This window comes from Mirounga angustirostris, unplaced genomic scaffold (assembly GCF_029215605.1).
Source record: "Mirounga angustirostris isolate CCGP_5_RB_7025 unplaced genomic scaffold, mMirAng1.0.hap1 SCAF_15, whole genome shotgun sequence".
NCBI classification, from domain to species: Eukaryota; Metazoa; Chordata; class Mammalia; order Carnivora; family Phocidae; genus Mirounga; species Mirounga angustirostris.
Window position 1 is genome coordinate 76140595 of NW_026991723.1, and position 13544 is coordinate 76154138.

A 13544-nucleotide genomic window follows, 5' to 3' on the forward strand; every position below is an offset into this window, starting at 1 on the left:
CTGTCTTCTCCCAGAACTGAGTGGTGTTCTCTCTCAACGTTCATTTTACCAGAGGTGCCCATTGACTTCTCAGTAGAGGGTGGGCCACCGCTGGTTCTCTACATCCGTGAGTTTAAGGACAGGCATGGGACACTGAACAGTACATTCCCAGTGTCTGGAAGGAACTTCCAAATTTCTCATTGCTGTAGTTAAGGCTAAGAATGTGGGCTCTGGGGGCGCCTGGGTGGCTTAGTCGGGTAAGTGTCCAACTCTTGATTTTGGCTCAGGTCATGATCTCAGGGCTGTGAGACCAGCCCCACATCAGGCTCCACACTGAGCATGGAGCCTGCTGCAGATTCTCTCTCTCTCTTTCTCCCTCTGCCACTCCCCACTTGCACTCTTTCTCTCTCAAAAAAAAAAAAAAAAGGGAACATGGGCTCTGGAGGCCATCATACCTGGTTTTTGGTTGTTATGAATTCATGCAGTGTTCTAAAACTCTTTTTCTCCTCTGTAAAATGGAGGTAATCACATTACTTGCCTCTTAGAGTCGTTATAAAGATTAAATGATATAATGTATAAGCACTCACCACATAAAAGCAAGCAATAAATTTCAACTATCTGTGACAAAGATAATTTGAGAGTGAAAAATCATGTGAGACATCGACATAGACCTTAACACAATACCAGGCACATAACTGATAATTGATAAATAATTGTTGAATGAACAAATGAAGTATCAGCACGTGCAACAAGAGATGTAGCATTACCATAGAAAGAATGGCTTGGACATGTGACTTTGGAAGAATCCCTTTCCTTCTGTGAGTTTTCATCGGCAAAGGGAGAGTGCTAGATTTAGCAGGCTGTAACGCACTTTCTACTTAAAAAAAATATATATATATATATGACGACAGGCTGGTAGGGCACATACTGACATCATCCCCATTTGCTGTCTACATAGGGTTATGTCCATGTGACATGGTAAGTCAAAGCTATGCGTGGTAGTGTTGGCTGAATGGCTTGAAGAGGAGGCATGAGAGAGTTGCAGCAGAGGAGATTAATTCTGATTGGCAGAGAGCATGAGTAAGGTTTCCTGCAAGAGCCAGAACTTTTTTCGACTGGGTTTTAAGAATCTGAAGAACGCAAGTTAAAGTGAAATGAAAGAAGCTGAGCATTGTTCTGAATGTCACACATACCTAGGAGCTACAGAGGTCTCAAGGAGTTCACCAAATGTTCATGGAGCTCCCATTCAGCATAAACCATAGAGGGTTAACCCCGTGGGGGAATCTCAAAAGGCAGAACACTCAGATCTCCTCCTCAAGATGCTTAAGATCTGGCACAGAAAAGAAGACAAGGGCATAAATCCAACAATATAGGAGAAGAAAGAAAGCTAAATAATCCTCGGGGAACGATTTATTTTAATGTTTAATAAAGAATAATGTTATGGAGAAGGTGACATTTGCACTAGATTGGAGAAAAGCACATAAGTTAGAGTTCTGATCTGGACATATATCTTCTAGCTAGGTGATTTGGGGTAAATTGCTCCCTCTTCCTAAACTTGAGTTTCTTTTGCTTTTAAAACAGACAAAGACCAACCCAATCAAGGTGTTGTCAGACTATGAACCCACAGGTGCATGCATAGCATAGGCCAAGTGCTCAACGAGTCCTGTTGCTCTTAACTGGTATGAAGGGAGTTCGTCAGAAAGCATCGCTGGATTAGTTTCCCAAGGGAAGGTCTTCACTGAAGGATGATTAATTGCACGCCTCCCATCTCAGTTGATATAAAAGTGGCCAATTGGACAGTGATTCTGCAATTTCTGGAAGAAAGAGAGTTGAAAGCATTGGCCATGTGTGACTCAGGCCTCTTCTCAAATAAGCCACAAGATACATTTGTCCTGGAAGTAAGCGGAAGGGGTTATCAAATGCTTTATTTTCCGTCAAGCAAACCATGGTGAAATGAGGAAAACGCCCACCATTGCCCATTTCTGATTTCTCACAAAACTTCCTCTTCCACAAGATTACGGAGATATTTTATTCCCATTTAAAACAATAGGAAGCTTACAGGTAGATTAGAGGCAGGCCAGCCAAGGAGTTAAGAACGTGGACTTTGGAGTCGGATAGACTTAGGTTCAAATGTGCCATAAAATCCAACCTACCGAGACTCATTACAGAAAAAAAAAAAAGAAAAAACAAAAAAACAAAAAACAGCCAGCAATGCAAAATAGGGATTTAAAAAAAAAACAACTACAGATGATGGTTTTGTGCATGAAATAATACGTAATATGTGTAACCACTCAAGATACTGCCTCTCATGACAAATTGTAGTTATTAGAATTACAAGGATAAAAATAAACATTTATAAAATCATGTTTTGGTACATATTAAAAAAAAAACGCAGTTTCAGGCAGTGATCTTCATCTTCAACTAAAATTCTAAGCAAAGAAATGTCTTCGGCACCTGAGTTGGGCAAAAAGGAACTCTTTGGCACGAGGCCGAGGACAAGGTTGGATGATGGAAGTTGCTCTTTCCGTTTCCAGTCATAAGCCCGCAGGAAGAGTAAGAGAGGACTCCAGTTCACTTCAGAGCCACCCACTTGTAGACACAAAAGCTTCCAAAAATACAAAGGAAAACACCTCGAGCCCAGCCAGAGTGGTCCCTAACCTTGCCCTCTGCAACCCCATCTCAGGAAACAGTGTGATCGCTGGCTCCCTGTTCCCCATGGCTTTGTAGAACAGTCAATGATTACACCACAGACTTAATTTTTTTTTTTTTCAGACAGAGCTTGGAGATGCTTAAAAAAAAAAAAAGTCAGAGCTGAAAGTTATTTTTTCTAATATGAGTTAAGAAGACAGAATGATAGAAAACTGCTGAGCAATGTGGATATAGACTGGGTTAAAACCTACCTCTTAGTCCTGTGAAGAGAAAAGTTAAAACATGGCGTCTAACACATAGTAGGTGCATACCATGTTATTCCTCTTGGCGTCATTTCTTGAGTTGTCAACTCTAGTCTGTGTGCTAAATTAATATAATCCAACTACTGTTGGGGAGGAAGTAAAGAAGCTAATATTTATCCAGCACCCACTGACATATGTACTAGTCACTGTGCAACATGATATCCTTCGTCTCATTTAATTTACCAGATAACCCCATGAAATCTATAAAAATGAAAAATGAGATTCAAAAGGTTAAGTGATTCTTCCTAGCCCCTGGAGCTAGAACACAGAGTGCTAGATCCAGATTGGCTGGGCTCTCCACTATTTATTTAGTCTCTGTGATTCAGGTTTTTGTTTTGCTTTTTTTTTTTTTCTCCTGTAAAATGGGATGATTATCAGACCTCCTTCGTAGGCTTGTTATGAGCATTAAATAGAATCATTCCTATAAAAAGCCTTTAAATATTGCTTGGAACCTACTGTGCATTCAACAGAGGTAAACTGTTGTTAGAATTGTTCATTTAAGCAAAGAGAAGATTTGAATCGAATTTCTTTTACTCCAGATATACTCCATATATATGGAATAATTAAATTGAATGGTTCTAAAGCAGAAGCTCTGTGCAAAGCGCTGGGCTAAGCATCATTTGGGGAAACACAAATATGAAGGCAACGGAGTCTCTGTCCCACAGGGAAAGGGGAGACCAGCAGATGTGTAATTAAGTGTGATGGTTGGGTTTGGGGATGTGCCCAGAGAAATTCAGAGGAAGTTCTGTGAGAGCCCAGAGGAGGGAGCCCTTCAGACTGGTGGGGGAGGGCTGTGGTAACAGAAAAAGCGCCTGAAGATCCTTGCCCTGGGTGGGTTCTAATCTTGAAAGAAAGACATAAACAGGACACTAGGAACAATGCAAGATCCTATCTCAGGGAGTTCCAGATTCTACCACACAGACAATGCTTGCCTAGGAATTCTGAGATGAGTGTAATCCTGGCTTGGAGTAAGAAGTTGGTGGGGCTCGGCTGGAGATGAGAGGTGACACAGAGGGTCATAAAATTCAGAGCCCTGAAAGGAAGAGAGGGTGCTCATTTATTGAGCACCTAATATGTGTCATACAGCCCATTGTCCTCGAGACAGCTCTGTGATAAGGCCACTGAGACTCAGGGAAATTCAGTGCCATGCTGAAATAGGAACCCAGGTCATAATGATGTATACTTTAAAAAAAAAAAAAAGATCTTATTTATTTATTTGTCAGAGAGAGAAAGAGAGAGCACAAGCAGGGGGAGCTGGAGAAGAGGGAGAAGCAGACTACCCACTGAGTAAGGAGCCCGATGCAGGACTCGATCCCAGGACCCTGGGATCATGACCTGAGCCAAAGGCAGATGCTTAACCGACTGAGCCACCCAGTCATCCCTGATGTATACTTTTTGATGTGTATGTGAACCACTCTTACTCATTCAAACCCGACCAAACTTTAGGATGCCACTTCGATGTTACTCTCCTAACTTCCCATAGACCCTTACATCCTCCCTGGCAAAATATCTTGCTTTTAATTATTACCAGATAAAAGGAATAAGGAAGATGCGTATCCGAAGAGTGGAGGAACAGAATTATTTTTGTTCTAAAAAGTAGTATTTAGGACAAAACTCCCCCCCCCCAAACCTGGAATTCCTTGGGTGGGAGTTGGGATGGAATTGACTAAATATGGGACGATCCAATGGAAATTACTGGCATACTTTAATAATTGGGGGCTCCATTATACTTCAGATTTGGAAGCGATCTTAGGTATCTTCAACTCCTGTTCTTTCATGTTACATAAGAGCAAACAGGTCAAACGTCCACACAGGTCAGAATTAGAACCTGAGTCCCCTAACCATCTGATGATTGCTCTTTGACTGTAAATGATGAAAGGACAGGGGACAAACCCTTGAAAGACCAAGGGATGGAATAAAAGAGGGATAGCAGCAGGTGGTATGTATCTCATATAAATAAATAAGAATGGCATGCATCGACCAGTGATTAGGGTGGGTCCTAAAGCAAGGGTTACACTTCATTCAGTCCTATTCACTCAGTTAAAAGCAAACACATACATACATGCATGTATAAAAGTCAAAGGGACTTCCGAGACAGGTGGGATAGAATAATAAATGTGTGCTCAATGAAAAGACCGGTGAAAGGCTTTACCACTTCCTCCAGTGCACTTAGGGACTGAGATCAAGAAGCGCAGGAGCTATGATACTTGAATCTGTCCCTTCGTCTTCGTGTCTGCCACAGGAGAGAAATGAACACTTGGCCTCCTGGATTTTCATTTGTCCTTAAGAACCTAAGGGGCACTTGACACTTGACAACAGCAGTGGGTTAAATGGTATTCAGGTAGCGTGTTTATAGTTTACAAGGTATTACACCCCAGAGCATATTTTGTTCTCAAAATGAATTTGTGAGATATTCCCATTTTAAAGGTAAAGAAGTGGAAGGCTAGTGAAACAAAGTGGCTCATGCGGGGCAGAGCATTGGCATGTGTTGGGTGACTGGGGACTTAGAATTGTAACTCTTGTGTTATGACTCTTTGTGGGAAAGTTGACAAAGTCCCAAAGGTCTAGGAATATTCAAAACTATTGTATACAATGACTTAGAAGCCCCTGGAAGAAATACAGTTTTCCAATGCCTAATTGCCACAATTGAAGTGATTTAGTAGTCATGTTCCAACCTCTGTTGGGGAAAGAGGGGGATTTTGCAGGATGTAATTTATGGAGTTCAACATAGATCTTTTTTTTTTTTCTTTTTTTATTAAATGCCAACCTCATGACTTTCACAGATGACTTAGAATTGCAGAAAGTGAACAATTTGCTTGGGCAAATTCCACTATCTATGGCATTGTACCCCCAAAGATTGTTTCCTTTCAGCCCAGAAACACATTTAATATAATGCCATTTTCATTTCATAACTGGAGAAACTGAGTTCAGACATTCTTGGCCTTAGACCATATGGCAAGTACTTCCCAAACCAAGAAGATCTGAATCTGGGATCTCCTGTTTTCAGAATAGTGCCATAATCCCCGCATACCACATTCCGGCTTTTATAGAGGGGAGGTCTGAGTCATTTGCTCATTCTACAAATCTGCATACTTTCACCAACACATATTCTCCACTGGTGTTCACTCTCCCTGAAGTGTTCAGGAATTATCCCAGCTCTCCGGAAGGATCTGGAGCAGCCCTGAGGACAGGAGTGCATGGGGAGGAAAGTCCCGGGTTAATGGAGCAAGTTTCACCTCAGGCTCCTAGCATGCTATCCACACGCAAACCTCACACAGAATACTTTTATCACTACATTATTTGAACATACTGGTAATTAATAATTTGTAATTCACCCCTGCTAACTCATTTTGACTTATTAAACACTTGGAAGGAAAAAAAAAAAAAAAAAAAGAACTGTTTTGCCATAAGGGGGAGCTTTTGAGTTCCATAAAGAGGGGGGAAAAAAGAACAAAAATATATTACATATATGTCCCAGTTCAAAACAGATCCACAAAGCAGCAAATGGTCAGATCCTTACCTGTGACTTGAACAGTGTCAGAGAACCTTAATTTCTTAGGTTGAAAAGAGCAGGCAAATTAATATTTTTCTCTCATTTTTTAATAGAAAACTACAATAATTTCTAACAGCCAATAGAATATTTTTAAGAGTATTCAGGAGTATTTAGAGACCTAGTTGTGCTGAGTGTAAGCTTCGGAAAGGCAAATGCCTTGGAAAATGCCTTTCCCCTGGTTGTTCCTGATGATTCCGTGAGGATTTTGGAGACAACACTTGGACTAGCTGAAGCCAGCAGTACTTGGGGGCTCAGGGAAGAGGGGGGATGTTCACCATTGCATAACTTTAAGGGAATTCTGAGCCCGGGAAAGGATAGGGAAGGCAAAAGGGAGGGGGAGAGGAGGAAGGAAAGAGGAAGAGGGAGAGAAAGGGAGTGGAGAGAGGGAGAAAAGGAGAGGGAGAGAGAGGGAGGGAGAGAGAGACAGATGAGAGAGGGAGAGGGACAGCATTACAAAAAATTTAGAGAATCAAGTTTCAAGACCCTTTCTGTGCTATAGAGAAGGATGAGGTTTACCAGCAAAGTGCAAAGGGGATCCTGAGCGAAGAGAGAGATTTTTCTCCCGCCAGGAGGAAAAATAATAATAATAATAATAAGGGGGGGTGAAGGAAGGGGGAAAAAATGCAAGCAAAACAAAACAAAAACAGGAATGTGTGTTTTGAGCAGGAATGAGAGCTGGAAGGACTGAAAGGGGGTGTGTACAGAATTTCATTAAATTGTTACTTTAAGATTGTCTTCTAAAAAAAAAAGGAGGGGGTGGAGAAGCGGGAGCAAAGGAGGCAAACGGCGAAGTAGAGGAAGGCTGGGTAGCTCGGCCTCTCCAAACTGATTGATTAGTCATGATCCCCGCAGTTTTAACAGGGACTCATTCAATTGGGAAGGTGGAGCGCTCGGGAGCAGATTAGCATACGCTTGTTTACTCATCTTCTGAGGGCTTTTTCCCCCCTCTTTCCTTTCATTTTGTGAAGAAGGAGGGAGGGGAGGGGGGACTGGGGGGGGGGAGAAGGGGGCTGTGGCTTGTGTTATAAAGGACGCAAAAAATAAATAAATTAGAGCATCTTTTGGGGGGGAGGGAATTCAGCGGATCAGTGTCTTAGAGGAGCTTTTTTTTTTTTTGAAGAGCGAGAAATCATATAAAATAAAATGAAATAAAATAAGGAGGAAGGCAACCAGCTGTTAGAGGGGGAAAATAAGGCAGATAAAGGAGCGGGGAGAGAAATTAATTACCAACCAGGAGGAGTTGGGCTGTATTTTTCAAAGGTGGGGGGAGTGGAGCACACACCTTGAGGAGGGAAGCGAGAAAGAAAAGAAAAAAGCAAGTGGAAGGGGGGGCTCGCCCAAGAAGGGTGAAGAAGCGAAGAAAGTCGAGGCGCCGAGGCTCCCAAAGCTGGCAGCTCCGGGCGGCGGTGCAGGGGCGAAGGGGGGGTGGGGGGGACCGTCGGACATGCGGCTCTGGAGTTGGGTGCTGCGCCTGGGGCTGCTGAGCGCCGCGCTGGGCTGCGGGCTGGCCGAGCGCCCCCGCCGGGCCCGGAGAGACCCGCGGGCCGGCCGCCCCCCGCGCCCCGCTGCCGGCCCGGCCACCTGCGCCACCCGGGCGGCCCGCGGCCGCCGCGCCTCGCCGCCGCCGCCGCCGCCGCCGCCGCCGGGCGGTGCCTGGGAAGCCGTGCGCGTCCCCCGGCGGCGGCAGCAGCGGGAGGCGAGAGGCGCCGCCGAGGAGCCGAGCCCGCCGAGCCGGGCGCTCTATTTCAGCGGGCGAGGCGAGCAGCTGCGCCTCCGGGCCGACCTCGAGCTGCCCCGGGACGCGTTCACGCTGCAAGTGTGGCTGCGAGCGGAGGGGGGCCAGAGGTCTCCGGCGGTGATCGCAGGTAGGCGAGGGCGCCCCGGCGGGTGCCCGGGCTTGGGTGGCGGGGCCGGTTGGGGGCTGGCTGGTGTGTCTGGGCGGGAGAAGCCCGGCTGGAGGCACCGAGGCACCCGGGCGAGCTGCAAGCCTCACTTTGCCCCATCTGCGGAATGGGCGCACTAGGAAGGCTTTTTGCCTGGTCCCTGGGGAGCAACTCAGGGAGCGATCCTGGGGGCCGGACCCGCAGTCAGTGAGGGCTGATCCCTGGGGAGCCTTGTGCCCGTACATCGTGTTCGAGATGGTCAGAGGGACCGTCTCTGTTCGGGATGGAGGGGAGGATGACCCAATAGGGATGCATGTGAAAAGAGGCCAGGGGATTATTGATTTCTTTGACTTTTTAATGGACGTGAGCCCCCACCCCTTCATTTGGGCCCATTACCCTGAAAGCCTGAAAGAACAGGGTTGTTGTGATCAGAAGGACTTAGAAGTCCTCGAAGTGCCCCAAAGTTGTTTTCTGCTTGATGCCTGCCTGTGGCATGCACCCCCTTCTCCCCTGCACACACACACCCCGCCATCCCATACCCTGGCTTTTAAAGCCCACTGCCTGTCGCTCAGGACTTGGGCAAAACCTTTCTAATGCACACCCAGCCAGTCTTCTCCAGACTGGGCTGCGAAACGGGGCGCTTTCCTCATTTGGGACTTTTACGAGCCCGTAATGAATTTGAGTTCTCCCTCTTCACCCTCCCTTTCCCTGTTCCACAGCAAAGCCCATAGTGAAACCGGACACTTTGCGAGGGTTGCAAACCTTAGAAATGCTCCAACATCCATTTCCCCCCCCTCTAAATGAATCTGTGGCAATGCCTTTAATACAACTGGGGGGCGGAAGGGGGGCGGCGCTGGAGGAGAGAAGGAAAGTTTTGCCTCTTCTGACTGAGACTGGGAGATTCCCTTCCTGCACAAACAATCTTGCCATGTCCTAGGACGTCTTAAAGTGAGAGTAGGGGTTCCCCCTTCACTGCAGCTAGGAAACGCGTGGAGGCGGTTCGCGATCCCACCCCCTTACACACACACTTTCTTCGAAGGGAAAACTGTGAGTTCTTCTGGCAGTTCTGCCTCTTTCTGTCTTGCTGTGGACTTTCTCAGATATTGTGCTGATGCACAGTGAAGCCCATTTCAGGGGACCCAAACTCTGCTGCTATAGCAAGAATCTGTCCCCAAAGCTCCCAGTCTCCCGCTCCCTCCCAAACCGAGAGCAAGAAAGTGACTTTCCCCCACATCTGACGTCATCACATGCTATTTTTTTCTCACTGTTCCCCCACAACCACCCCAAGAAGGAGAGGGAAACTGAGCTCATTCACTGTTAGCTCCCAGGTCCTAGGCACCTGAAGCGGGGTATACTGTAGAATAGAGGTAAAGTGTTATTTATAATAATAATGATGATGATGGTGATAATTCAGGGCTATGGTATGTTTACTTCTCTTTCGGAACATCGGAGAAGCACAGAGCCTACTCCTTGGGGATGATGGAAAAAAAAAAAGAGTAGATCTGATTTTTCCTAAGCTTTACCTGTCATGCTAGTGAGTTGGAATGCTTTTCCTCCAGAGGGGAGGGCCCAGGGTTATATAGGTATCATCAATGAAAAGGTAGTAAATACATTTTAAAAATATATATATATATAACACCTGGGATTCCTCAGGAGCCTGCTTTATAAATGTCTATAATTCAGACAAGGAGCCTCTCTTCACACGCGTTCTCTTGAGCACTCATTCACTCTCTCACACAAAGATTGTGCAGTAAAATACTTTAATTGGATGGGGGACATTAGGTTATTATTGCTTGTATAAAATGCCTGGCCCATTTTATGTGTGGAAATAACATTCCTCTCAAAATGAAAAAAAAAAAAAAGAAGAAGAAGAAGGAAGGAAGAAAGAAAGAAAGAAAAGGCACCGCTGTCCCGTAGTACCAGAAAGCCAGGAGCTTTTCTCCTGAGGATTCTGGTGGATTTTTTTTTTCCCTCCCCTTGTTGAGTCTGAGCCAGAATTGGCGGTGTGTAAACACCTGGCCCTGAGCCAGAAAAGACTCATTCTGCGTATCCTCCACACGGTACAGACTGTTGGACTAAAAAGAACCTGCTTCTCCTTGAATTAAAAAGCAAACAAACAGAGGTTCTTTGCAGAAGCACTTTTTTTCGGCTCCTTCCTCCGTTCGTGTAAGTTCAGGCGGGGAGAGGCAGGGCCTAGGTGGGCAGCCCGGACGCCGGTGCCCAGCCACGTCCTGCCCGCCCGCGACCTCCGGCGCCCGGTTTGCTGCCTGACCTCGGCCGGCTCCCTCCGGCTGGGCGTCGCCACTTTCGTAGGAATCCCTGGTCCCCTATCTTGAGAGAGCAGGCATCTCTCAGCAGGGAGCGCACTGCTATTTCAGGCAGAGGGTTGCTGCCTTGCTGTCAGGCCAGGCTGCCTTACATCACGCTTTGCTGCAGGATTCAATTGGGTTTCGTAAAGGTCTAATTTTACGGTGCTGTTAACCGGGTCTGTCGTCTGGCAGAGGCAGGCCTTGCTGCTCCTGGTAGGCGGGCTGTGCTCCCAGATCAGCCTGGGATGCTATTTCTGCCCCGGTTCAAACTTCACTGACACTGGTTCAGACAGGCGCGCTCGGGAGAGGCAGGGGGAAGGAGGGAAGGAGCAGCGTGCTTCTGAAGCTCAGAAAACATGCCTTTTATTTTTCCAAAAGGGAAGAAGAAAAAAAAAATATATATATATATATTAATAAATAAAAAGGGAAAGGCTGATGCAGGCAAAAACAAAGTTAGAAAGTACTTGTGTCCAGGCTTCTCCCATGGGCCCACCAATGACGGAGGGTCTTGAGGATTGAAGAATCCTTTAAGGCTACAGTGAAAAGGGGTCCGTAGGGGTTACCCGCCCCCCCCCCGCCCCGTCCCCGCAGTTCTCTCTGTAGCCAGGTAGGGAGACAGAAATGGGAGGGAGGGGTGCTGCTGGATGACATAGCTCCTGGAGGGCCGGAACTCGGTTTTAATCTCAGGCATGCACCTTCCAGGCCTTACCCCCCACACACACTGCTGAGAGAACACGTCTAGTAAACAGTATCACCTCCTGGACCCACCACCTAGGCACAGCCTTGCCTTCGTGCACGGCAATTTGGGCTCCCTTTCAAGTCCGGCGGGAGTGGGGGGTGCTTTCTTCCACACTCCTCTGCTTTTGTCCCGTAGCCGGCAGGATCCAGACCCCTGCCCCTCATCCCCAAAGGCACCCTCCCCAAAACCCTTCAGTCCAAAGAAAGAGAAAGGAGAAGAAAAAGAAAACAATAGACTCAATTTGCTCCATGGAGCAGAGACCCCGAGCAGCAGTTAATCTTGTTAAAGTTTCTCCTGACGTGTTAGATAAGTGAAATGTGGACCCCACAAGTGCTGCCCTCCTCCCACCCCATCCCTTAGTGATCCAGCATTCCTGCTCTGAAGGGGAAAGGGATTTACCTGAATCCTGTCCAACACCTCTGTTTGCCACACTTTTTTTCTTTTGTTCCAAATGTTGGACTGTTGAGTTTGCTGGCTAGTCAGAAGAATCTTTTTATTTCCTCCCTTCTGCAGCCCCCACTTCCTACTACCCACCAACCCCCCAAAAAAGAGTGCCTGCATTTCCCCAACTTCAGAAGTGCTGGAACAGGGAAGGCTGGGTTTCAAGGAGTCCCTCTATTAACATGGCTCACCCCCGAAGGTCGTAGTCACATCTAGGGTCTAGAATATTGCAAGGGTTAGAAGCCAGTTTTAGCCATCAGGTTACATACGTGAGAATCTACCTCTGCCCCTAACTGGCTGGGTGACCTCGGGTAAGCTAGTTGACCCCTCTGGGCTTCAGCTTCATCTACAACGTGAGGATAGCAGAAGTACCTCCTCATTAAATGAGCTCACACATGGAAAGTGCTCAGCACTGGACTTGGTGTATTGTAAGTGCTCCAGAAACTTCACTCTTATTATTGGGCATGATTTTCCAGAGAGCTTAGTCTTGCCCTTATGGATTGAAGACACTTAAAGGCAGGAAGGAGGCAGCTCTTCCTGGATGCCTCCAAGGGGCCGGACACTGGGCGAGGCACCTGCCTTGAGCCTTTACACTTCACCCTCTCAAACACCCTGGGAGGTGGGCATCACCTCCTTTATTTTACAAATGAGGAGATGAAGTCTCAGATAGTGGAGGTGACTTAGTCCACAGCCCCACAGGCCATCAGGGAAGCAGAGCCCGTATGTGAACTTGAGTTTTAACTGCCCGTTCCCTCTTTAGCAATCTTTCTGGGGAGAGAAGAAACAGTTCACGTTCCCTTCTTTAGCCCTGCTGCAGAATGTTCCCATTCCTTTCTGCGTTTCTGGGTGCTGACCATGGAGCTACAGATTTAAGAGGATAGAAAATGAGTCTAAATCTCACGTGGAACTCTGGATTTGACCTAGCAGGTCTGTTTTTCCTTTCATGCCAGATTAGGCAGACTGGCCTTGGGATATCTGTTGTCGGTTCCTTGCCGTGTGATTTGAATCCAGCCATTTTTTCATCTCTCTATCCTTTTGTTTCTTCATCTGTAAAATGGGCATAGTGATCCTGGGATATTGCAGTGAAGTAAACATGCAGAAAGTACCTGGCACAGTGTCAGCTCCTATTAGGGACTTGGTCAACGGTAACGGGATCCAGTAAGTAACCACATTCCCTTTTCCAGTTTGCTAACTTGGCCTTCAGGAAGTCGGGCCTATTTGTACTGTTAGGGTGTCCCCTCTTGAGTTACTGGGGGAGTTTATCTAGAGTAGACCGCATATCTCAGGGGACAGACAGACAACCCCCCCCCCAAATCCTTCCCTTGCACTTTCATTTCCTCTTCTTTGACCTACTTGGATGACCCCTTGGTGGTAAGAGCCAGAGGAAGTCTAGACCACTGGACCAATGAATAAGAAAACCAGTTAGCACTGAAGAGAGCATGCATGCTTGGGAACAAAAGGCAGACAGTGGTCATAGTGGGGTCCAGGTCACAGATGTACTGTCACATGCCTCTTGGTCCTTCCCCAGATGCCCTCAACTTATCCTTTTCCCCAAGCAGCCATTCATGTAGCCTGCTGGGGTGAGGGAGGCTGCACCACCCTCACTTCTCTGTATCGAAGAAAGCAAACTCGAAGCTCAGAGGTGTGGAGCTCGAGAATGGTTCGTGTGGTGTCAGCCTAGGCATGGAC

The 13544-nt window shown here is 46.8% G+C and overlaps 1 protein-coding gene across 1 annotated transcript in view; it reads left to right on the top strand.

The window, feature by feature from the left end:
* Positions 1-7615: 7615 nt before the first annotated feature.
* The window catches only part of PAPPA (pappalysin 1), a 237419-nt gene continuing 231490 nt past the window's right edge, over positions 7616-13544 (top strand). The window contains exon 1 of the mRNA XM_045883010.3: positions 7616-8348. Coding sequence (XP_045738966.1) covers positions 7928-8348 — 421 coding nt within the window. The 5' untranslated portion in view covers positions 7616-7927. The remainder of the gene's footprint in view (positions 8349-13544) is intronic.